This window comes from Pipistrellus kuhlii, unplaced genomic scaffold, assembly GCF_014108245.1.
Source record: "Pipistrellus kuhlii isolate mPipKuh1 unplaced genomic scaffold, mPipKuh1.p scaffold_m20_p_23, whole genome shotgun sequence".
Classification (NCBI taxonomy): Eukaryota; Metazoa; Chordata; class Mammalia; order Chiroptera; family Vespertilionidae; genus Pipistrellus; species Pipistrellus kuhlii.
In genome coordinates this window covers 8,701,280-8,723,036 of record NW_023425522.1, presented here as the reverse complement: position 1 = coordinate 8,723,036, position 21,757 = coordinate 8,701,280, and the positions used below count along the sequence as shown (strand labels likewise).

General features: G+C 46.9%; 1 protein-coding gene across 3 annotated transcripts; it reads right to left on the bottom strand.

Annotated features, from left to right (window-relative positions):
* Positions 1-6,925: 6,925 nt before the first annotated feature.
* TP53 (tumor protein p53) lies at positions 6,926-21,331 on the bottom strand. Of its 3 annotated transcripts, none has more exons than XM_045586559.1 (11): positions 21,197-21,331; positions 12,325-12,435; positions 12,121-12,154; positions 11,783-12,031; positions 10,593-10,779; positions 10,393-10,505; positions 10,097-10,206; positions 9,570-9,727; positions 9,403-9,473; positions 8,395-8,501; positions 6,926-7,790 (listed from the first exon to the last, which is right to left on the bottom strand). In XM_045586559.1, the coding sequence occupies exons 2-11, from the start codon at positions 12,393-12,395 to the stop codon at positions 7,706-7,708; spliced, it is 1,185 nt and encodes a 394-aa protein (XP_045442515.1). In that variant the 5' UTR covers positions 12,396-12,435; positions 21,197-21,331; the 3' UTR covers positions 6,926-7,705. The 3 variants fall into 3 exon arrangements, with proteins under 3 accessions (XP_045442515.1, XP_045442514.1, XP_036307892.1); XM_045586558.1 differs by lacking the exon at positions 21,197-21,331 and adding an exon at positions 17,356-17,465; XM_036451999.2 differs by lacking the exon at positions 21,197-21,331 and adding an exon at positions 17,356-17,465 and having other exon boundaries at positions 12,121-12,142.
* Positions 21,332-21,757: the final 426 nt, after the last annotated feature.

Below are 21,757 nucleotides of genomic sequence, written 5' to 3'. Positions count from 1 at the left end.
GGCCTCTCTCCGCAGTTATTTAATGCCTGTGTCAGATCTACTGTAAAAAGAGAATTAAGTACAATAAAATGAGAGAAATTATATATATAAATATATATCATACGTGGAGCCCTGTGTGTGGGTGTTCCTTTCTGAGCTTTGGGCAGAGCCTGGGAAGGGGGTGGAGGGCGGGTTTGGGTGACCCGGGCTTATCCGGGCTTGGGCTGCTCTTCAGATGTGCAGTGTCTCAGCATCCGCCTCCTAGGTCACTCCGTCACTATACTCTCTTGAGATCACGCAATAACAGACAAGAAGCCTGTGTCCCTTTGTACAACCATACATATGAAGCGCCTACTATGTGCATTTTAGGCGCCATGAGGACACTTAGGAAAGAGGCAAAGTTCCTGCCCCCAAGGAGCTCCCAGTTTAACGGGAGGGGTGAGGAGCACACAAACTCACTCCAGGTAGACCAAAACGTGCCTCAAGGAAGGGGAGAAAGCTGGTGAGGACAAAATTCAGAGTGGCCAACCACTCTTGGGTGCTCTGAATGGAAGGTTTTTTAATTATTTTTTTAAAAAATTATATATATATATAATTTTTTTTTTTTTTTTTTTTTTTTTTTTTTTTTTTTTTACGGAGAGGAAAGGGGAGGGATAGAGAGTTAGGAACATCAATGAGAGAGATCAGAAAAATCGATCAGCTGTCTCCTACACATCCCTGCTGGGGATGTGCCCGCAACCAAGGTACATGCCCTTGACTGGAATTGAACCTGGGACCGTTCAGTCCGCAGGCTGATGCTCTATCCACCGAGCCAAACCAGTTAGGGCCAAATGGGAGGTTTTTTTTTTTTTTTTTTTTTTTAAAGGATTAAAGGATGGGGCAGTTTGGGGTGAGAATAGCATCAGCAAATGTCTAGAAAGATGAGAAAAATGGACTAGAAGAGACAGATCTCAAAACGGTAAGAACCATATGATCGTAATTTTGTGTAAAAGAAAAAGTATGCCCAAGCATAGAAAAATGGGTGGATGGGTCTACCCAGCAATGTTTATTGAAATATATGGGATGGGTTTATAGCTAACTTTTTCCTTGGGGCTTATTTGCTTTTGTTTGAGATACATTGGTCTTACTATTTGCCTCAAAAAAATAGCTCAATTACATATGCGTGCAGATACGCAATTTTATCCTGAATGCATTGTAGAAACAGCGTGGATCAGTGGGTTTTGGTTATTGTTATTTCAAAATTGGATAATGTTACGCACTTTTGTGCACCTCACTTTCTTCACTCAATCAATTTGTCACTACTTCACCTGGTGGGCTCTTATCATTTTTAAACGGTGGCAGTTTTTCTGTTGGTTCATTCTTCTCTTACTTTGTTACAGCGGCAGAATTAACTGTCTTCTACATTGTAAAATTCCCCCAACTGATGGTTTGCCTCTTTAGTTTGTGCCTGCTTTGACTGTTCGAGGGTTGGGTTTTCAGATAGTCAAATATCAGTTATTTTGTAGTTTCTGAGTTTCCAGACAGTGGGTATACACATTATTTTCTGGATTTTTTTTTTTGGGGGGGGGAGACAGGATTTTTATTTTTTGTTGTTGTCAGTTCTCACCTGAGGATATTTTCTCCATTGACTTTTAGAGTGGAAGTGAAGGAGAGTGAGAGAGAGAGGGAGAGAGAGAGAGAGAGAGAGGCATCAGTGTGAGACACATTGGCTGCCTCCCACACGAACTAGAGATTCTTCTTTTTTTAAAATATATTTTATTAATTTTTTACAAAGAGGAAGGAAGAGGAATAGAGAGTTAGAAACATCGATCAGGTGCCTCCTGCACACCCCCTACTGGGGATGTGCCCTCAACCAAGGTACATGCCCTTGACCAGAATCGAACCTGGGACTTTTCAGTCCACAGGCCGACACTCTATCCACTGAGCCAAACCAGTCAGGGCTGAACCAGATATTCTTTGGTGCACAGGCAAATGCTGTAATCATTGAGCCCATGGACCAGGGCAGGATTTAAATTTCATTTAAAAATGACATTCCCTTTAATTCGTCTGGTTTATTTTTGTTTTTGTAAATTAGGAGTCCAATTTTATTTTTCCAGTTGTGTTAGCTTCATTTAAAAAAGTCCATAATTTATTCCCACTGAATTGAAAAACTTTGGCCACATAATACCATTTCCGATATACTGAGGTCTACCTCTGATTCACTCCTTGCTGCACAGGGGCTATTTACCACTCCATAGAGCAAGCTGTATTGCTCTAATCTGTTGTTTCATGATGTGCTTTTTCATATTTAGCAAGTAAGTCCCCCAGTTCTCTTTTTATTTTTATTTATTTACTTTTATTTCTTAAATATATTTTAATTGATTTCAGAGAGGAAGGGAGGAGAGATAGAAACATCAGTGATGAGAGAGAATCATTGATAGGCTGCCTCTGGGGATCGAGCCAGCAACCCGGGCACGTGCCCTTGCCTGGAATCAAACCTGGGAAACCCGGCCAGGGTTGGTTGATTCTTGTATGTGCCCTGACCAGGGATCAAACCCTCAACCTTGGCATTTAGGGACACTGCCTTAACCAACTGATCTACCAGGCCAGGCCTGGTTCTGTTATTTATTTTATTTTAAAATATATTTTATTGATTTTCTTACAGAGAGGAAGGGAGAGGGATAGAAAGCTAGAAACATCGATGAGAGAGAAACATCGATCAGCTGCCTCTTGCACACCCCCTACCGGGGATGTGCTTGCAACCAACGTACATGCCCTTGACCGGAATTGAACCCGGGACCTTTCAGTCCACAGACCGATGCTCTACTGCTGAGCCAAACCGGTTTCAGCTGCTTTTGTTATTTTAAATGGAATGTGTTTTTTTTTTTTCAGTGCTTTTAAAAACCATTAATATTTCTCTATTATCTGTTTACCTTCCTAAATTCTCTCAGTTCTATCACATTTCTAATAAGGCTTGAACTTTTAGACACATGTGATCTAAAAGGTAGAAAATTAAAAAAGAAATATATGTATATATATTTTTCCCTTCTTGAGTGTCTTAAAAAATCCCATTTGTTAGTGGGCATCCCTGTTTAGTTCTGGATTCTAATTGAAATTATCTTATATTTAACCATTAGGATACTTCCTATTATTCGATTACTGTTTTTTAAAGAATGGCTGGCGAAATTTAATCAAATTCCTTTCAGCATCTGTTGATATGATCTTATTTTTCTTCATTCATTTGTTAATGTAATGAATTATGTTGACAGATTCTCTATTAAACCAACCTTGTGCTCCTGGAATAAACCCTACTTAGTGTTAATTATATATAAATATTTTTGGTTACTCCTACCCATCTTTTTTCTTTCTTTATTCAACTTATTGGGGTGACATTGGTTAATAAAATTAAATAGATTTCAGGTGTCTAATTCTATAAAATATCGTCTATGTATTGTCTTGTGTGTCTACCACGCCAAGCCAAGTCTTCCATTAGGATTTATGCTTGTACTCTCTTCTCCCCTCCCCCTTTCCCTTTGGAAACCATCACACTGTTGTCTGTGCGTTAAGAGGTTGTTGTTTTTAATGCCTTCACCTTTTTCACCTACCCCACAACCTCCCTCCCCTTAACAGTCTTTAGACATAATGTATAGGTATTATTTTGAAATATTGCAGCCATAATTTGGTTTCTAGGTTTTTAGTATCTTTATCAAGTTTAAAAATATATATATATTTTAAATCTATTTTATTGATTTTTTAGAGAGGAAAGGAGAGAGAGTTAGAAACATTGATGAGAAAGTCATTGATCAACTGCCTCTTGCACATCCCTTACTGGGGATGTGCCCGCAACCAAGGTACATGCCCTTGACTGGAATCAAACTCAAGACCCTTCAGTCCGCAGGCCGACACTCTATCCACTGAGCCAAACTGGTTTCAGCTAAAAGATATTTTTAAAATTTATTTCAGAGAGGGAGGAGAGATAGGAACATCAATAATGAGAATCATTGATTGGCTGCCTCCTGCACAATCAGGGATGGAGTCCCACAACCCAAGCATATGTCCTGACCAGGAATGGAACCGTGACCTCCTGGTTCATAGGCTAACGCTCAACCACTGATCCAACCCAGGTGGGATTTCCATTGACTTTTTCTTGAGTTGGAAGGGAGTGGGAGAGACACAGAGAAGGAAACGTTGATGATGCCAATTGGTTGCCTCCAGCATGGGCCCTACTGGAGCTAGCCAGGGATTGAGCCTGCAACTACTAGCAAGGTATGTCACCTTGACCGGATTTGAACCCGTGACTCTTTAGTCCATGGGCTGATGCTCAATCCACTGAGCCAAACTGGCCAGGGGTCTTTGTTAGGTTTTAATATTAAAACCACTTTACATGAATTGGAAATTTCACTCTTTCCCTAAGGCCCAGGACAACTTAAGTACCGCTCATTGGACCGTTTGGTTCTTATTCTTCTCCACGCCCTCAATCTAGTGCTTGAGTTAAAAAAAAAAAAAAAAAAAAAAAAAAAAAAAAAAAAATATATATATATATATATATATATATATATATATATATAAAAGTCACTGCTTTTGGATTTATCCTTTTAATTAAGCTTGCTTAGGTTCCTATCTTTTCTAAATAAGGAAAGCATGGTTGTACATTTTCCTAGGAGCACTATTGCTGGGTGTCTCACAGATTTGGGTGCCCCGTGTTCCTGAAATTGGGAAACAAGTGTCCTAACTTATTCCAAACCTCCATGGGGCGGGGCTTGGGCCCTATGAGAACAGGGGCCACCATGTTTGCCATGGGGTCCGGGGCTTAAACAGTGAAGGGCACAGACTGGCTAGAAGGGTAGACAGAACACACTGAAGTGAGCAGATGGGACTGGAGAGGTTAGGGACTCATTAAAAGTCACACAGCTCAGCAGAGCTGGCCCGACAATCCATCTTATAGTTCACAGCTTAGTAACCTGTCAGCTCACAAAGGGATCAGCAGAGCCAGAATGGATCTTTTTAAAAAAAATATTTTATTGATTTTGTACAGAGAGGAAGGGAGATAGTTAGAAACATCGATGAGAGAGAGTCAGCGATCAGCTGCCTCCTGCACACCCCCTACTGGGGACATGCCCGCAACCAAGGTACATGTCCTTGACCGGAATCGAACCCGGGTCCCTTCAGTCCCCAAGCCGATGCTCTATTCACTGAGCCAAACCGGTTTCGGCAGAATGGATCTTTTTCTAAAAAATGTTTTTGCCGAAACCGGTTTGGCTCAGTGGATAGAGTGTCGGCCTGCAGACTGAAAGGTCCCGGGTTCGATTCCGGTCAAGGGCATGTACCTTGGTTGTGGGCACATCCCCAGTAGGGAGTGTGCAGGAGGCAGCTGATCGATGATTCTCTCATCGATGTTTCTAACTCTCTATCCCTCTCCCTTCCTCTCTGTGAAAAAGCAATAAAATATATTTTAAAAAAAATTAAAATGGCCGAAGCCGGTTTGGCTCAGTGGTAGAGCGTCGGTCTGTGGACTGAAAGGTCCCAGGTTCCATTCCGGCCAAGGGCATGTACATTGGTTGTGGGCACATCCCCGGTAGGGGGTGCGCAAGAGGCAGCTGGTCGATGTTTCTCTCTCATCGGTTTCTAGCTCTCTAGCTCTCACCCTTCCTCTCTGTAAAAAATCAATAAAATATATTTTTAAAAAATAAATAAATAAAAATGTTTTTATTGATTTCAGAGAGGAAGGGAAATGTCATTGTGAGAAACTGATAGGGTGCCTCCCACGTGCTCTAACCATGCGCTGACTAGGGTCCAAACCACAACCTATGTAGGCGCCCTCACCAGGAATCGAACCAGTGACCTTTAAATGCATGGGACGACACTCAGCCAACGAGCCACACCAGCAAGGGTCGGATCCGCTTTGGAAGTACAGCAGAAATGAAACAGCTAGGGGGGACACATTCTAGGGAAATGGGAGTAATGGGAGCTGGACGCTGATCAGAAAGGGAGCTTTAAGGTGACGGCCTACAGGGATGGGTTTGCCAAGGGCCTGGTAGGTGGGAGAGACGGTAATTCTGGTCTCTGGGGAGGTGTTTGGCATCCTTCACAATGAAGAGAAAAATGGTTTTGAGACCAGGGTGGCCAGTGGCTTCACAGCCATCTGGATCCACAGGGCCAGCCAACGGACTCCCACTGGCACTGTGAGCCTGGTTGGAGGCTGAGAGGACAATGGCCCAACCTTAGCACGTCCCCCTGTACCCACAGGGAGGAGGCAGGACAAGCTGTGTCCCCATTGTCCGGCCACCCCCTGAGCACTGGCCAGCGCTAGCTCGCCCCCAGCCCCCCTCCCTGGGAGCCGGCAGCAGGATGGGCCGGGGGCGGGGGCGGCTGAGCTCTCCACCCTAACCCAAGGAGCCCTTTGAAAGGTTTTCCTGGCAGAGTTTAAAGCTTCAATTCATTCAACCGCCTGGCAAGAGGCCCAGGATGAGGGGATGCTGGGAAGGCCCCAGCCCCACACCCCAGCCTTCACCTTAGCCGCCCCCACTTCCCGGGACCCGGGCTGGCAGGCCTCCCGCTGCTTGCTCTCATTATCAAATGGCACCCACCCCGTCCTCTGGGGAATTCAGGTATCCTGCCCCGTTCCCGTGGAGCAGATGGCCACCCCAGAGGCTCAGGCTTGCTAAATTAGACATTTAAATCCCTTAATCCGTGGTGAGTGGCTGACAAGGGGGCAGGAGAGGACCTTGTGCCAGCTCTGGCAGGAAGGGAGAGGGACAGAGTTATGGATTCACCCCCACCCTTGTTGTCATGCAGCCTGCAGACTGACCCAGTCTCCAGCTTTTGTTCTCCTCCCCCAACCCGGGGGTGGGGGCTCCCCAGCCCACATTCCCTGGAGACTCAGGTGGCTGCTTCCCAGGGTCACCTCCTTAACTCACCCCTGCCCTGCAGGCCCCAGGCAGCCGGCATTGGCTCTCACCCTCAGACACACAGGTATCACCAAAGTTTTATTGTAAAACAAGAAACCAATATAAAAAAAAAAAGAAAAGTAGTATAAAAGTGGAAGAGGGGGAGGGGTGCGGGTGAGGAATACAGATGTGCCTCTCAGACCCCAGGGGGAATCGAACCTGAGCATTTGCGGGAAGTAAAGCAGAGCCTGGAAGATACAAATCCTACACTGGAGAGGGGACCCTCCAGGCGGTGGGATGAGGCATGGAGGTCTCCCTTTGGGTGGTGAGGTTCCCTGACTTCCGACGGACTTTGGCCAGGCCGGTGGAGAAGGGTTTAGAAGTTTCCTTCTCTTAACCAGCTGCCCGGTCAGACAGGGGCCGGAACCGGCACCCCTGAGGGAGCCTAGTCCCAAACACCCATCATTTCATTAACCCTCACAGTCAGCCCCGTCCATGTGGACAAGGAAGTTAGAGAAATTAAACTCGAGATAACTTCCCTGGCTAGTTTCCAACCCAGTGTTGATGGCGGGTTTAAAACTTAACCCTTGCATGCAGGAACATTTTCCTCCCTCCCCCAAATGGCCTCTATAGGAAAGACCTTAAAAGTTAAGCTGAAACATCTGAGTTCCCGCCACCTTCCTCCAAAACCCACCAGTGCAGGCCAGCTTCTTGAGGAGAGGTCTCAGCCAGGCAAACGGAATTCTGGGGTGTTTCTGAGGCACATCTATACCAAGCAGAGGGTTAAGCTCCCAACCCCAAAAATATGCCAGGAAGGGGGACAAGGGTGGGGGTGTCCCTGGGGGACAGAAGCAGGGGTGTCAGTCTGAGTCAGGCCCCTCTCTCTTGAACATGAGCTTCTTTTTATGGCGGGAGGTGGACGGCCCCTTTTTAGATTTCAGGTGGCTGTGGAGACAGAAGAGGGAAGGGAGGAGATGACATCATCAGAGTGAGAGGGGGAGGGCCTCTCTTCCCATATCTAGGTTTTGAAGGGCCTGAGGTTGGACCAAGGGGAATATAAGTTAAAATAGTCACCATCAACTGCAGACACGCTCACTGAGCACTGGGGGTACTTGTCTGTACTAAACTCCTTATCCCATTTGACAAACGAGGAAACTGGACTCGATAAGGGGGAGTAACAAAGCCACCAGGACTTGCTAGCTCTCAGGAAGGCCAAAGATTTGACCCCACACCCCGGCTCTGCCTGGTACTCCCAAAGTTACCAGGCCCCGACTGGGGACCCCAGATCGGAGACAGAGGTGGCTAGAAATGGCAAGGAAGTGTCCATGCTCCTATTTGGGCTTGAGGGGTCTGCGGACCACTCCACCTGACGCAGGAAAGTGGTCACATGATTCAACTCTAGGACGAGTGAAGGATGTCCAGGCAGGGCCAGGACCCAACGGGAGAATTCTGTTGTCTTTGACCTTGAAGGCAGGATTACAATGGAATCCCAGGCTCTCCAACATAGGAATGCAGGGGAGTGGGCTGAAAGGGGACCCAGGTCACTCACCTGGAGTGAGTCTTGCTTCCACCCGGGTCCTTTCCGGCCTGGGCATCCTTCAGCTCCAAGGCTTCGTTAATTTGTCGTAACATCTCGAAGCGTTCGCGCCCACGGACCTGTGGCGGGGAGGAGGGGGATAACGAAGTACCAGGCAAAGTCATAGAACCATTGTTATGTTCTCTTTTAACAAATTTTCTTTTGAAAGATGATCCTTTAAATGTAGGTTATGGTACAAGATGGCATCCTGAAATCAGACATCACCAGGAGCCACTGTCTCTAGGCACCACTGCCCCCTGATGGCAAATGCCCTAATTGCAGGGAAAGCAGCCAGGAAGAAAATAGCATTTTTGAATGCTAGACTTGAAACTTAAATCTTTTTTTTTTTTAAGTGGCTTAAAACAACATCACTCTATCATCTTCTGTGTGTCAGGAACCTGACAGATCTCACAGGGCTAAAAGCCCGGGTGGCAGCAGGTGCATTCTTCTGGGGGCTCTAAAGGGGAGTCCATTTCTTTGCTCATCATTCGGATTACTGGCAGAGTTCAGTTCCCAGTAGACGTCCTTGCTGGTTACCAGCAGATGGCTGCTGCCAGCTTCCAGAGGGCACCATGGCTCCCTGGCTGGTAGGGAAGGCACACCGCTACCTTTACGAAGCCCCTTAGGCTTCTTTCTGGCAGGGCCGTAAATAAAGTTCCTTTTCCTCCAACTAATCCCTCAGTGCTTGCGTTGAGCCTGAACAAAGGTGCTGACTTTTGCTAGATGCTGGGGCTGCAGCGATGACTCACACACGGTCCTTGCCCTCAAAGTTGGAAGCAACTTCATCCAGGCTCATTACGTTTCTACTAGGCACATCCACATGTTCCGGGTGAAACTTAATCTCAAGACCGTGGGTCATGACCAGAGAAAGGATAGATGGGCCTACCCACACACTTGCTACTTTTACATCTGTTATATCCTTATCCGATCCCACCAAGTAGGGGCAAGAGGCTGCCCGTCTTCCTTTCCCAAACGTGGTACCTGCAGGGTGAAATATTCTTCGTCCACGCGCATCTTCGACGGGGGAGAGGAGTCCGTGTCGGTGGGCAGTGCTGGGGAAGAGGTAAGGGATGGTGAGAAAGGGTGAATCTGAGGCAGAACCACACCTTCTCCCTCCTCCGCTTCCCCTCGCCCTGCTTGCTTCCTACCTCGCTTAGTGCTCCTGGAGGGCTGCTTGGGACTCCCAGGAGGCTGCTCGAGAGAAGACTCCCCCTTCTTGCGGGAATTCTCTTCCTCTGTGCGTCGGTCTCTCCCAGGACAGGCGCAGATACGCACCTCAAAGCTGTTTCGTCCCAGCAGGTTACCACTGCCAGGCAAGGAGAGGAGCAGGAGGCGGTGAGAGGTGGGCACTACACGCAAACCAGGTCCCACCCACTCCCAACCACCTTCACCCTATGTGGAGCCTAAGCTCCGGGGCCAGGCCTACGGAGAAGCCACAGGTCAGAGGTTGCAAAGCCAGAGAAAAGAAAACTGGGGGGGAGCAACAAGGAGGTTCTACAAATAGGATGGGAGAGGCAAGGATGGCTGGTGGTTCCTGGAGAAATGGCGGAGGGGCAGGGCGCAGGGGCCAGAGACAGGCAGGGGCCAGGGAGGGGCAGGGCGCAGGGGCCAGAGACAAGCAGGGGCCAGGGAGGGGCACGCCAGCACAAAGGGCGGTCGGTGTTCGAGTCCCTACTCGGAATCTTCCAGTGTGATGATGGTGAGGATGGGCCGCCGGTTCATGCCGCCCATGCAGGAGCTGTTACACATGAAGTTGTAGTGAATGGTGGTATAGTCGGAGCCCACCTGGGAGAAAACAGAGGCCCGCAGTGAGGTCACCCAGCCCCGGAGCCCGTGGCCTCTGAGAGCGCCAGCTCTGCACCCGTGGACTGGCAACCTCCCATCTCCCGCTCCGCACGCACCCCAGCTCGGGAGCCACGGACAAGCCCTCCTAGCCCCCTCCTCCCGGAGACCCCAGGTGCCAAACCAGACCTCGGGCGGCTGGTAGGGCACCACCACGCTGTGTCGAAGAGTGGTTTTGTCATCCAGGTACTTCGCACGCGAATTCCCTTCCACCCGGATAAGGTGATGAGGAGGAGCCAGATCTACGGGTCATTAGGAAAAGAATCAGGCACCTGGGGACTCTGGGCCACAGCCCCGCCCGTCCCGTCCGCGGCCGGCCGACCGCTCACCGTCATTGTATTCAGGGCAGCGCTCATGGTGGGGGCAGCGCCGCACGACCTCCGTCGTGTGCTCCGACTTCTTGTAGATGGCCATGGCGCGGACCCGGCTGCTGAGCGGGGGTGGGGAGGCGACCCACAGCTGCACGGGGCAGGTCTTTGCCATCTGGCAGAACAGCTTGTTGAGGGTAGAGGAGTACTGTGGGAAAAGGAGAAAAGAACGGATGGGAGGTCAGGGGACAAGCACTGCTTAAGAACCAACTGAAAGCCATGTACTGTGTGGGGAGGGTGGCTAGGGATGGCAGAGTTGGAGACCCGTGTCCCAGAAGCTTATTTACAAAAGCTACGGAGTGAAAGAGAATGCAGAGCCGAAACCGGTTTGGCTCAGTGGATAGAGCGTCCGCCTGCGGACTGAATTGTCCCAGGTTCGATTCCGGTCAAGGGCTTATACCTTGGTTGCAGGTACATCCCCAGTAAGGGTTGTGCAAGAGGCAGCTGATCGATGATTCTCTCATCGATGTTTCTAACTCTCTATCCCCCTCTCTTCTGTTCTGTAAAAAAATCAATAAAATATATTAAAAAAAATAATAAAGAAAATCACTCATCTAAAAAAAATAAATAAAAATAAAAAACAGCCGAAACCAGTTTGGCTCAGCGGTAGAGCGTTGGTCTGCGGACTGAAGGGTCCCGGGTTCGATTCCGGTCAAGGACATGTACATTGGCTGCGGGCACATCCCCAGTATGTGCAGGAGGCGGCTGGTCGATGTTTCTCTCTCATCAACGTTTCTGGCTCTCTATCTCTCTCCCTCCCTCTCTGTAAAAAATCAATAAAGTATATATATATATATTTAAAAAATAAAAAAAAATAAAAAAATAAAAAAAACCAGTAATTTTTTATTAAAAGAGAGAGAGAGAGAGAGAGAGAGAGAGAGAGAGAGAGAGAGAGAAAGCGCGCACGCAGAGAGAAAGAAAAGTTCCCGGGCCTTCTGAGGGATGCTGGGAGTATGACGCCCAAGGTCAAGGAAGAAAATGCAGAGGTCAAAGGTCACAGACTACACAGGCAGAATGTAGAAAGACAAGCCAAAGGCTGAGAGAGGTTCTAGTGGTCTGAATAGAAAAACCTGGGGTGGGGGAGTGGGAGGGGGAGGATATGGTCAGGCATTGAACCGTCATATGGAAGCCAGCCTCCCAGGGCCACTCACCGTGCAGGTTACGGACTTGGCTGTCCCAGAATTCAGGAATCCTAAACGGAAACCATAGCTACCGGGATAGGTCTTATGGGAAGGGACAGAGGATGACAGGGTCCAGGGGGTGGCTGGCACTGGGGCGGCAGCTGCTGGTGCAGGAGTTGCTGGCATATTGGAGGCTTCATTTGGACCGCTGCCCAGACAGTCTATGAGGTCTTGGGGCATCCAGTCCAGTTCACCCAACGCCTGGCAGTCTTCAGGATTCTGTGCACGAGGAAAGCGAGAGTCAGAGAGCTGGGTTCCCAGGCAGTTGACCCTATAGCCCCTGGTCCCTCCCCATCCCTAGTCCTTACCAGATTATCACTGTCATTGAGTCTATAAGGGAGTCTGAAAGACAAGAGCAGAAAGAAAGGCAGTCCTGGTTCTTGCCTTCTACAGGCCTCTACTGCTGGGGTGCTGGGGAATGGGGAGGGGGAGGGGGAGGAGTAGGCAGGGGAAGGCTGTCCTTATCAGAAGGTGGGCAGTGAACATGTCCCTCCCATAGGCCCTCTACTCACGAATTCCACAATTCTGAGAATGTCTCCTGACTCAGAGGGAGGTTAGAGACTTCTGACAGCGGCTCATCCATTGCAGCTCCCTGGAAGGCAGCTCCCTGGAAGGCAGCGTGGCTGCGGTGGGGAGAGGAAAAGTGAGGATCCAGCATGAAACACGCCCAACACCATATCAGGGTCTGACACATAGGAGTCCCGACTTCCTGAGGAGCAGGGCTCACACACGTCTTTCATCACAACCCAGGCTGCTCCGTGCCCACCTCTCACCAGCCTTACTACACACTTGCTTGAGAAAAAAGAGAAAACCAGAGAGGGACTTCCAAGCTTCCCACCGATGAATCCACAAGCCTTCCTTCCTAATGAGGATGCAGTAATGCTCAGCCCTCTCCGCCACCTGGGGGAGATGCCTCCCTGAACCTCCTTCATCCCAAAGCTCCGGGAAGTTGCAGTGTATGCTTTCCATCCCTCATGACCAGGAACCTGCCTGCCTGCTTCTCTGATCTCACCTGCCAGATCTCCCCTTCCCTGAGGCTCTGGCTGCAGCTGCCCTTCTCACACTCCCCAGTTCACCTAACTGCTGGTTCCCTCTACTGGGAACGCTGGTTGTGCCATCACTGCAGACCTCAACTTGGAAACCTCCTCAGGGATATTTCCCCAGACCACTCGCCAAACTCCATCACCCTATTTTAATTTGTGCATTTGTTTCCTCTAGTCTAGTTGAATACAAACAGCCTCAGGACAGGGACGTTATCTTGTTCATCATAGTGTTAGCATAACATCTCCCACCTGGTCGAGTTCACTGGTGACTAAGTGAATTGTTTGGAGTAAGATGCATACTTCATGACAGATTAATCTTCAGGTACAGATTTTAGCTAACAAAAAGCTTGCATCTCAGAGGCTGGCAAAGGATCACCTGCCAGAACTCCCAAAACTGATGGGGGTAACTATGCATGTACCCGCAAGTAGGAAGGCAAGAGGGGGTGGCAAAGGAGTGGCCAGTGGGAACTGGGGAGAAGTGCCAGGGTCCCCTCTTGATCAGTGATCAAAAAAACTTTGGAGACTTTTATGTAAGGGGGCTGGCTCCTAAGTAAAAATCTCTGGATTTGCCCTAGCCGGTTTGGTTCAGTGGATAAGAGCGTGAGCCGAGGAGTGAAGGGTCCTGGGTTCGATTTTGATCAGGGCACATGCAGGAAGCAACCAATTGATGTTCCTTTCTTTCTTTGTCTCTCCTCCTCTTGAAAGATCAATGGAAAACTATCCTCAGGTGATGATTAACAAAAAATTAACAAAAATAGCAGCAGTAGCCTACATATTAAGGAAAATGTACAACTGAGAAAAGTGCCTGGCACATAGTAAGAGCTTAAAAAATGCTTCTGTTTACATGACAGTTCCATAGTATTTTTTCTATATTTTTAGTCTAGAGCGAGAACTCTGATTGTGAGCTAGGGGGACTTTTTTTTTTCTTTAATATATCTTATTGATTTTTTACAGAGAGGAAGGGAGAGAGATAGAGAGCTAGAAACGTCGATGAGAGAGAAACATCGACCAGCTGCCTCTTGCACACCCCCTACCGGGGATGTGCCCGCAACCAACGTACATGCCCTTGACCGGAGTCAAACCTGGGACCTTTCAGCCCGCAGACCGACGGCGAGGGAGACTTTTGTGGACTGCCCCATTAATGCTGGTTCACCTTTCAGGGAACTCAGTTCAGTAAACATGCCAGCAGGGGCTGTCCCGGGATGGTGGGCCCAAGGAGGTCCTGGTTCAATTCCCAGTCAGGGCACATGCCAGGGTTACAGGCTCGATCCTCAGTGTGGACATGCAGGAGGCAGCTGATCAACGATTCTCTCATCATTGACATTTCTATCTCCCTCCCCCTTCTCGCAGAAGTCAGTAATAAAAAAACATACATACAAAAAGAAGCAGTCAGTCATCAGGAGGAAACTTTTTGGAATAAAGAGCTTATCCATACATTATATCCATACGCAATTAAAATATGGATACAAAAAAGACAAAATGTTATAATTACTTGGTGGAAATATGAGCGTTGTTATTCTCATACTTCTCTGCATTTTTCCAAAATAAGAAAATCTATAAAAAGAAAAATAATCTCTTTCCCAGATTCACTTTGGGGCCTTGGAAGAAAATCATTTGACTATACTTGTGTGTCTTTCCCTGGACTGTATTCTGTTCACTAGTTATCCTCCTCTAGCTTTAATTTTTAACTTTGTATACTCTTTCATTTTGGAATCAGCTTGTGAATTTCTATTAAAAAAAGCCTGCTAGGATAGAAACATCAATAATGAAATAGAATGATTGATTGGCTGCCTCCTGCACGCCCCCTACTGGGGATTGAGCCAGAAACTTGGGCATGTGCTCAGACAGGAAATCAAACCCATGATCTCCTGGTTTATAGGTTGATGCTGAACCACAGGTATCAGCAATATTTTGCAGATTATAATATAGAGCTCTTGTCCATCACTTGTTAAATTACCCCCGAATATGCCATGTTTTGTATGCTATTTTAAATTCATTTTCCAAGCTCAGATTCAATGGTTGCTACCGTATTATACAGAAATACAATTTATATATACTGCCTTTGAAACTGTGACTATTTTTCTTTAAATATATTTTATTGATTTTTTACACAGAGGAAGGGAGAGGAATAGAGAGTTAGAAATGTCAATGAGAATCATCGACTAGCTGCCTCCTGCACACCCCCGACTGGGGATGTGCCTGCAACCCATGTACATGCCCTTGACCGAAATTGAATCTGGGACCTTTCAGTCTGCAGACCGACGCTCTATCCACTGAGCCAAACCGATTTTGGCTGAAACTGTGACTATTATAATCACTTGCTAGTTCTGATGATTTTAAAATAATTTTGTTACGAATTTTGTTGTGTATATAATCATGCCGTTTGTGAGTAAAATAGTTTTATTTCTTCCTTTTCAATAATAATGTTTATTTAAAAAATACATTATTTTTGCCGAAACCAGTTTGGCTCAATGGATAGAGTGTCGGCTTGGGGACTGAAAGGTCCCGGGTTCGATTCCGGTCAATGGCATGTATCTTGGTTGCGGGCATATCCCCAGTAGGGGGTGTGCAAGAGGCAGCTGATCGATGACTCTGCTGCCTCCTACATGTCCCATATTGGGGAGCAAGCCCGTAACCTTGGCATGTGCCCTGACCGGGAATCGAACCCTGACTCCTGGGTCATAGGTTGATGCTCAACCACTGAGTGACACTGGCCAGGCTACTTATTTTTCTTGCTGAAGTGGTGAGAGTGGAATCCTTTAGTTCCTGATCTTAGAGGAAAAGCATTAAGCCTGTCACTATCCTATATAATAAAAGCCTAATATGTTAAGGCCATGCAACCATTTGCTATGACATGCACAAACCACTAGGGGGCAGAGGCTCAATGCAGGAGCTGTCCCCTGGTGGTCAATGTGCTCCCACAGGGGAAGCACAGCTCAGCCAGAAGCTGGGCTCATGACTGGTGAGCGTAGCTGTGCTAAGGATGTCCAACTGCTGTCAGCTGGACATCCTCCGAGGGCTCCCGGACTGTGAGAGGGTGTAAGTCAGGCTGAGGGACCTCCCTCCCTCCACCCTCTAGTTATGTATATTGCTAATGGTTACTTGATTGGGGGTAACTTATCAGTCTGAGTAAGTTTCCTGTTTTTAGTTGGCTGGGAAGTTGGTTTTTCTTTCTTTAAGGTTCATTTCCTGGTCAGGGCACATACCTGGTTTTGGGCTTGTACATCCCTAGTAGGGGATGTACAGATATTTTTCTCTATCCCTCTCCCTCTAAAAAATAAAAACATATTTTTAAAAATCATAAATAGCTGTTGCACATGTCATCTGCTTTTTATGCATGTTAAAATGATTATTGGATTTTTATTTCAAAGAATAGTTTGATTTTTAAATAGAGAGGAAACAAAAGAAACATTGATGTGAGAGTGCAACATTTATCTGCTGCCTCCTGCATGACCCTCCTTCCCCAAATGGGGATTGAACCGGAATCCAGGCAAGCGACCTGAACAGGAATCAAAGTAGCAAACTTTCAGTGCATGAGATGGCGCCCAACCAAATGGGCCACATCAGCCAGGGCAATCATAGGATTTTAACATGGCATTTTACACTGATTTTTGAATGTTAAATCAACATTGCAGTCAGGGATAAACTTCTCTTGGTCATTTTTGTATATTTAGCACACCAGGTTTGATGTGCTAAATTTATAAGATTTTGCACATATATGCTAACAGGAATATTGGTCTAATTTCCTTTTCTTGTAACATCCTTGATTTGAGCTTGTTATCACAATTATACTCATCTCACAAAATGAGCTGGACAATGTTACCTCATCTATAATTACAGATCGGTATTGTTTCTTCACCAAATGTTTGAAGTGAAGGAAGGGAACCAGTTTCCCCACCCCGATGCTTCCATTTTTGGGAATATTGCTTTTGAGCTGTTTATTAAGAAACAAAAGACTCAGAAAGAACTTTTGACCCTAACCCGTTTCTGTCCAAGAGATTCAAACAGAAACACCTGCTTCAGGAAGGAGATCTCAGAATGTTCTCCTCAGCCTAATTTGAATTGAGCAATGTAAACAAGAGGGCTTCAGGAAGGGCCTGGTAGCTAGACTGACACTGTGTTCCACTGTCTCACAATTGCCTCGCAGGAAGATTCTTGCTGTATGTTCTGCCTCATGCATGTTCCACTCTTCCAGAATCACCCATTCACACTTATGAAACCTAATACCCTGCCTCCTCCTTCTCCGGTGTCTTATGTGAATTCCCCATGCACAGGTATTAAAACTTTGATTTTCTCCTGTTAATCTGTCTCTGTTGATTTAATTATTAGCCCAGCTAGAACTTAGAAGGTGAGAAGGAAGGTATTAATTTAAAAATTTTTTTTTTTGGCTTTAAACAACAGAACTTGATCGTCTCAGGGTTCTGGAAGCCAGAGGCCCAGAATCAGGATGTTGGCAGAGCTGTTTCCTCCTGGCGGCTCTAGGGAGAATGTGTTCAATACCTCTCTTCTAAGTGCTGGTCGTCTCCGACAATCCTTGGTGTTCCTTGACTTGTAGATGTATCCCTCCCATCTCCGTCTTCATCCATCACATGGCCTTCTCCTCGTGTGTGTCTGAGGTATTAATATTGTTTAGCCCCCGCCAAGAATAAAACAGACAGAACAGAATTAAGATAGCAGACTTAAGCCCAAACCTCACAATAATTGCATTAAATGTAAATGGACCAAACACTTCAATTAAAAGCAGTTCGGTAGGGAAAGAAAATTTCAAAAAGTGGAGCTAGAACAAGTGGATATCCACATAGAAAAACAAACAACAAAACCCCCACTAAAACAAAAAACTATAAAAGTTATAGAAGGTAATATGTGAGAAAGTAACTGTACAAGAGTATCTTTCATGACCTTGAGATAAGATTTCCTAAACAGGTAACAGCAAACACTTAAAATGATGAATTTTCTCCTCTAGTCAAGCAACAGGTCAGTAGAAAAAGACGTGTATCAGCTTTAGCCGGGTAGCTCAGTTGGTGAGTGTCATCCCAATACCACAAAGTGGTGGGTAAGATCCCTGGTCAGGGAACATACAAAAATCAACCAACGAATGCGTAAATAAATGTTTCTCTCTTTCTTTCCCCAGGTCTTTGCAAAATCAACAAATAAAATTTTTTTTTTTTTAATTTATCTTTATTGTTGCACTGCCAGCACGGCTCAATGTTATGTCAACCAGGAGGTCACGGTTTGATTCTCACTCAGGACACATGTCCCAACTGTAGGTACAATCCCCAGTGTGAGGTGTGCAGGAGGCAGCAGATTGATGCTTCTCTCTCTTCATTGATGTTTCTATCTCTCTCCCCCTATCTGAAATAAATAAAAATATATTAAACATTTTCTTTCTTGTTTAAAGTATTAGATGTCCCCTTCTCTTCTACTGTAAACATTTTTTAAAAAGGAAAAAAAGCTCCCACATGTATCATATCCAAAATATGATACATATCCAAAATATGTAAAATACTACGAATCAATAATTAAAAAAGCAAACAAACCAATTTTAAAAATGGGGAAAAGACTTGAAGAGCCACTTCACATGACATAGGAATGGCCAATAAGCACATGACAACTGCTAACAGTATAACCACTTTGAAAATTATAATTTTTTATAACAAGAAACACGGAAACCTATGGCCACAAAAAGAATTCAGCAAATGTTAATAGCGCCTGGAAAGTGGGGCTTAGTTGTTGGTTGGGCAACGATCTGTGAACCAGGAGATCACGGTTAGATTCCTGTCAGGGCACATGCCCAGATTGCTTGCTGGATTTCCAGTAGGAGACAGCCAAGCAATGTTGCTCGCCCTGGCTGGTTTGGCTCAGAGTATAGAGTAGGGGTGTCGAACTCAATCAGAGAAGGGGCCAAAATCTAAAATCCAGCCTAAATCGCGGGCCGAATGGTTTACTGAACAGTCGTAAACTGTCATTGTGATGGAAATGCAGCGGAGTGCAGTGATGACAGCGCGGTGGGGGCCACATTGCAAGGCCTGGTGGGACGGATTTGGCCCGCAGGCCTTGTGTTTGACACATGTGGTATAGAGCCTGTGGACTCAAGGGTCCTGGGTTCCACTGCGGCCAAGGGCACATGCCCGGGTTGGGGGCTCGGTCCCCAGTAGGGGGCGTGCAGGAGGCGGCCAGTCAATGTTCTCATCACTGATGTTTCTATCTCTCTTCCTCTCTGAAATAAAACAATACATTTAAAAAACATATATATTAAAAAAAACAATGTTTTTCTTTCATCATTGATGTTTCTATCTCTCCCCTCCTCTCTCTAAAAATCAATAAAATTTATTTAAAAATAGGTATATTTTAAAAAAGAATGTTAATAGTAGCTTTATTCAAAATAACCCCATGAAATCAAGAGGCCATCAAAATGAGAATAAACAATCCAATGTAATTTACTAACTGAAAAGAATCAAAATACTGATACTCTACCCATACATGCAATAATATGGATGAGTTTCACAAAAACCATGCTGAAGAAGCCTGACACCAAGAAGCACACACTGTAGGTGTTACTCCATTTATATTAAGTTCTCTAAACAGAAATAAAAATAAAGGTGAGGTTTTCAGAGATACACTGGGAAGAGGCATGAGAAATTTTTCTGGGACGATGAAAATATTCTATATCGAAAGGCGTTACACTGTGGTTCGATGCCAAAACTCATCTAATTGCAGTGGGTATAAATGGGACCTCAGTTTATTAATAAAAAAGCACATCGGGTACCGCGTAAGTGACTGGAAAAGGACGACCACATATTAGGGGACAAAGATGTGGGGGAAATGGTTAAGCTCGGCCTCGACGAGGTTCTGCCTCTCACGGGCCAACAACTAGCGGGACCAGCGCTGCACTGGGGACCGCGGGGCCGCCCCTTCCGCTTCCGCTTTCACGACGTTCAGGCTGCGTCCGGAGTCGGAATGGTTTAGTCCAAAGCCGGGTACAAGTTTTTTCTCCGCCACAAACGAACCGTCGTTATACACTCTTTCATCGCGTAATTCACAAACGTACTCATTCGCGAAAATACCCAGGGGTTCCCTGTGCACACTTAAAAACAAACAAACAAACAAAACAAACTCTCCCCACGCAATGGTAGCGTCCGCCTAGAAGGTAGTCCCCCAGGGTGGAGCGCACCATTCAAAGAGGGGGAGGGAGAGAGCTTAGCATCAAAACAAAGACACGCCCGTCCTTCCTGAAAGCCGTAATTAAGTAGTCCAGAAAGAAAAAGGAAAAAAAAAAAAGAGGAGAGGGTTATCAGCCTCCCTCCCCAGGTCATCGGAACCAATTTAAAAGACATTCTCTCTCTTTTCCCTTCCCTTTCGTCGGGTAAATATGCTGCTCCGAAGGAAGAAACCGGAAGTGGCACAGTGCAAGGGGCAGACATGTAAATGGAGAGCCAAACAATAACAGGGCTCCTGGACCTCTCAGACCGGGATCTTCCACCTGGATTTCGCGGGCAAACCTTTCCTTTGGCATTTCCCACTTCCACGACTCAGTATTTGATTGGATTTTCTTCGTCTAGCAGAGCCGGTTGGAAACATTATTCCAGGAAGGACAAAGGTCCGGTAGTTATGGGACCTTCCTTAGCAGCGTGGGCTCTCAGATCGCCCCGAATAATCATTTCAGAATGCAATCCCAGATTTCAGTAGGGTATCATGAGCTCTAAACTCTAGAGCCGGCAACATAATTTAATGAATAAGAATAGATCCAGGGACAAATGGCAAGGGGGGGAGGGGGAGGAGAGCAACCAAAGGACTTGTGTGCATGCATATTAGCATAACCAATGGACAGACACTAGGGCAGAGGGGGCATTGCCGGGGTGGGAATGACTGGGGGTGGGGGTAGGGGGTCGATCGGGGGAAAAAGGAGACATGTAACCCTTTAGACAAAGTAAGTAAGTAAGTAAATAAATAAATAAAATCTAGAGCCGGGAGTTCCCGATCCAAAAGTCTCAGGTCGTGTTATTTAACGATTCCCCGCTCCCGGCCCTGGGATGGGGATAGGAATGGGTGGGTGGGGAAGAACCCCTTAGGCCAGCGGAAAGTCTCTCCCCCCCCTACCCCCGCGCCCAGGTGTTCAGGTTCCCCGAAGTTCAACACCCCCCCCCCCCCGTGTTCAGGTTCCTAACATCCTCATTACCTACACCCAGACCTCTCAACAGAGCCGCCAGCCAAGCTTCTCCTCTCCCCGCAACCCCCGGCCGAATCGCCGAGACCCCAGCACCCAGCCTCCCCAGTTGAAAATATTCGGGGTCGAGAGAGCTCATGGGCTCGGAGAGGACTTGTCACACTGTCGGGAGCTTACCGGAGCTTCCGGGGAGCGTATCCCTGTCCTGGGAAGCACCCTCCGAGGCCGGGAGCCAGGGGACCCTGGGGGCCCAGGGGACACCTGCGTCCAGGACGGCGGCTTCGGACTTTTGAGCTCAAAACTTTTAGCGCCAGTTCGGGCACATGGGAGGGGAAAATCCCAATCCCAGCAACCCCCGCGAGACTACTGGCACAAAGCCGGGCAGTGGCCATGACAAGTAAGGGCAAGCAGCGTGCCGGCGGGCGGAGGCTATTGGAGAGGGGGGAAGAGTCCGGGTTCCGCCGTGTGGGTGCTGTAGCTACCGACATTTTGGGATGGGGAAGTTAGACGAGCCAGCGGCGTGAGGGCAGAATTGGTGGAAACCATTTTGGAAGACTCCTGCCATTATATCCGATTGGAAGGTGGAAGGAAGAAAGCCTTTGTACTTGCCGTTCCCTCTGCCTGGAACACCTCTCTCCCAGGTAGCTGGACAGTTTCTTCTCAGCGAAAGCGTCGCCTTTTAGGAAGGCTTTTATTAAGATCCCGATCTGATGTATTCCCCCTATTACTCTGTATCAC

Excerpts from the sequence above, each read along its gene's own strand:
- TP53 (XM_045586558.1), bottom strand. The coding sequence starts at position 17,441 with ATGGATGAAGACGGAGATGGGAGGGATACATCTACAAGTCAAGGAACA. Across the intron at positions 10,506-10,592 it reads CTGCCCTGAATACAATGACG|ATCTGGCTCCTCCTCATCAC; the intron begins GTGAGCGGTCGG and ends AATGACCCGTAG. Across the intron at positions 9,728-10,096 it reads ATCACACTGGAAGATTCCGA|TGGTAACCTGCTGGGACGAA; the intron begins GTAGGGACTCGA and ends CTTGCCTGGCAG.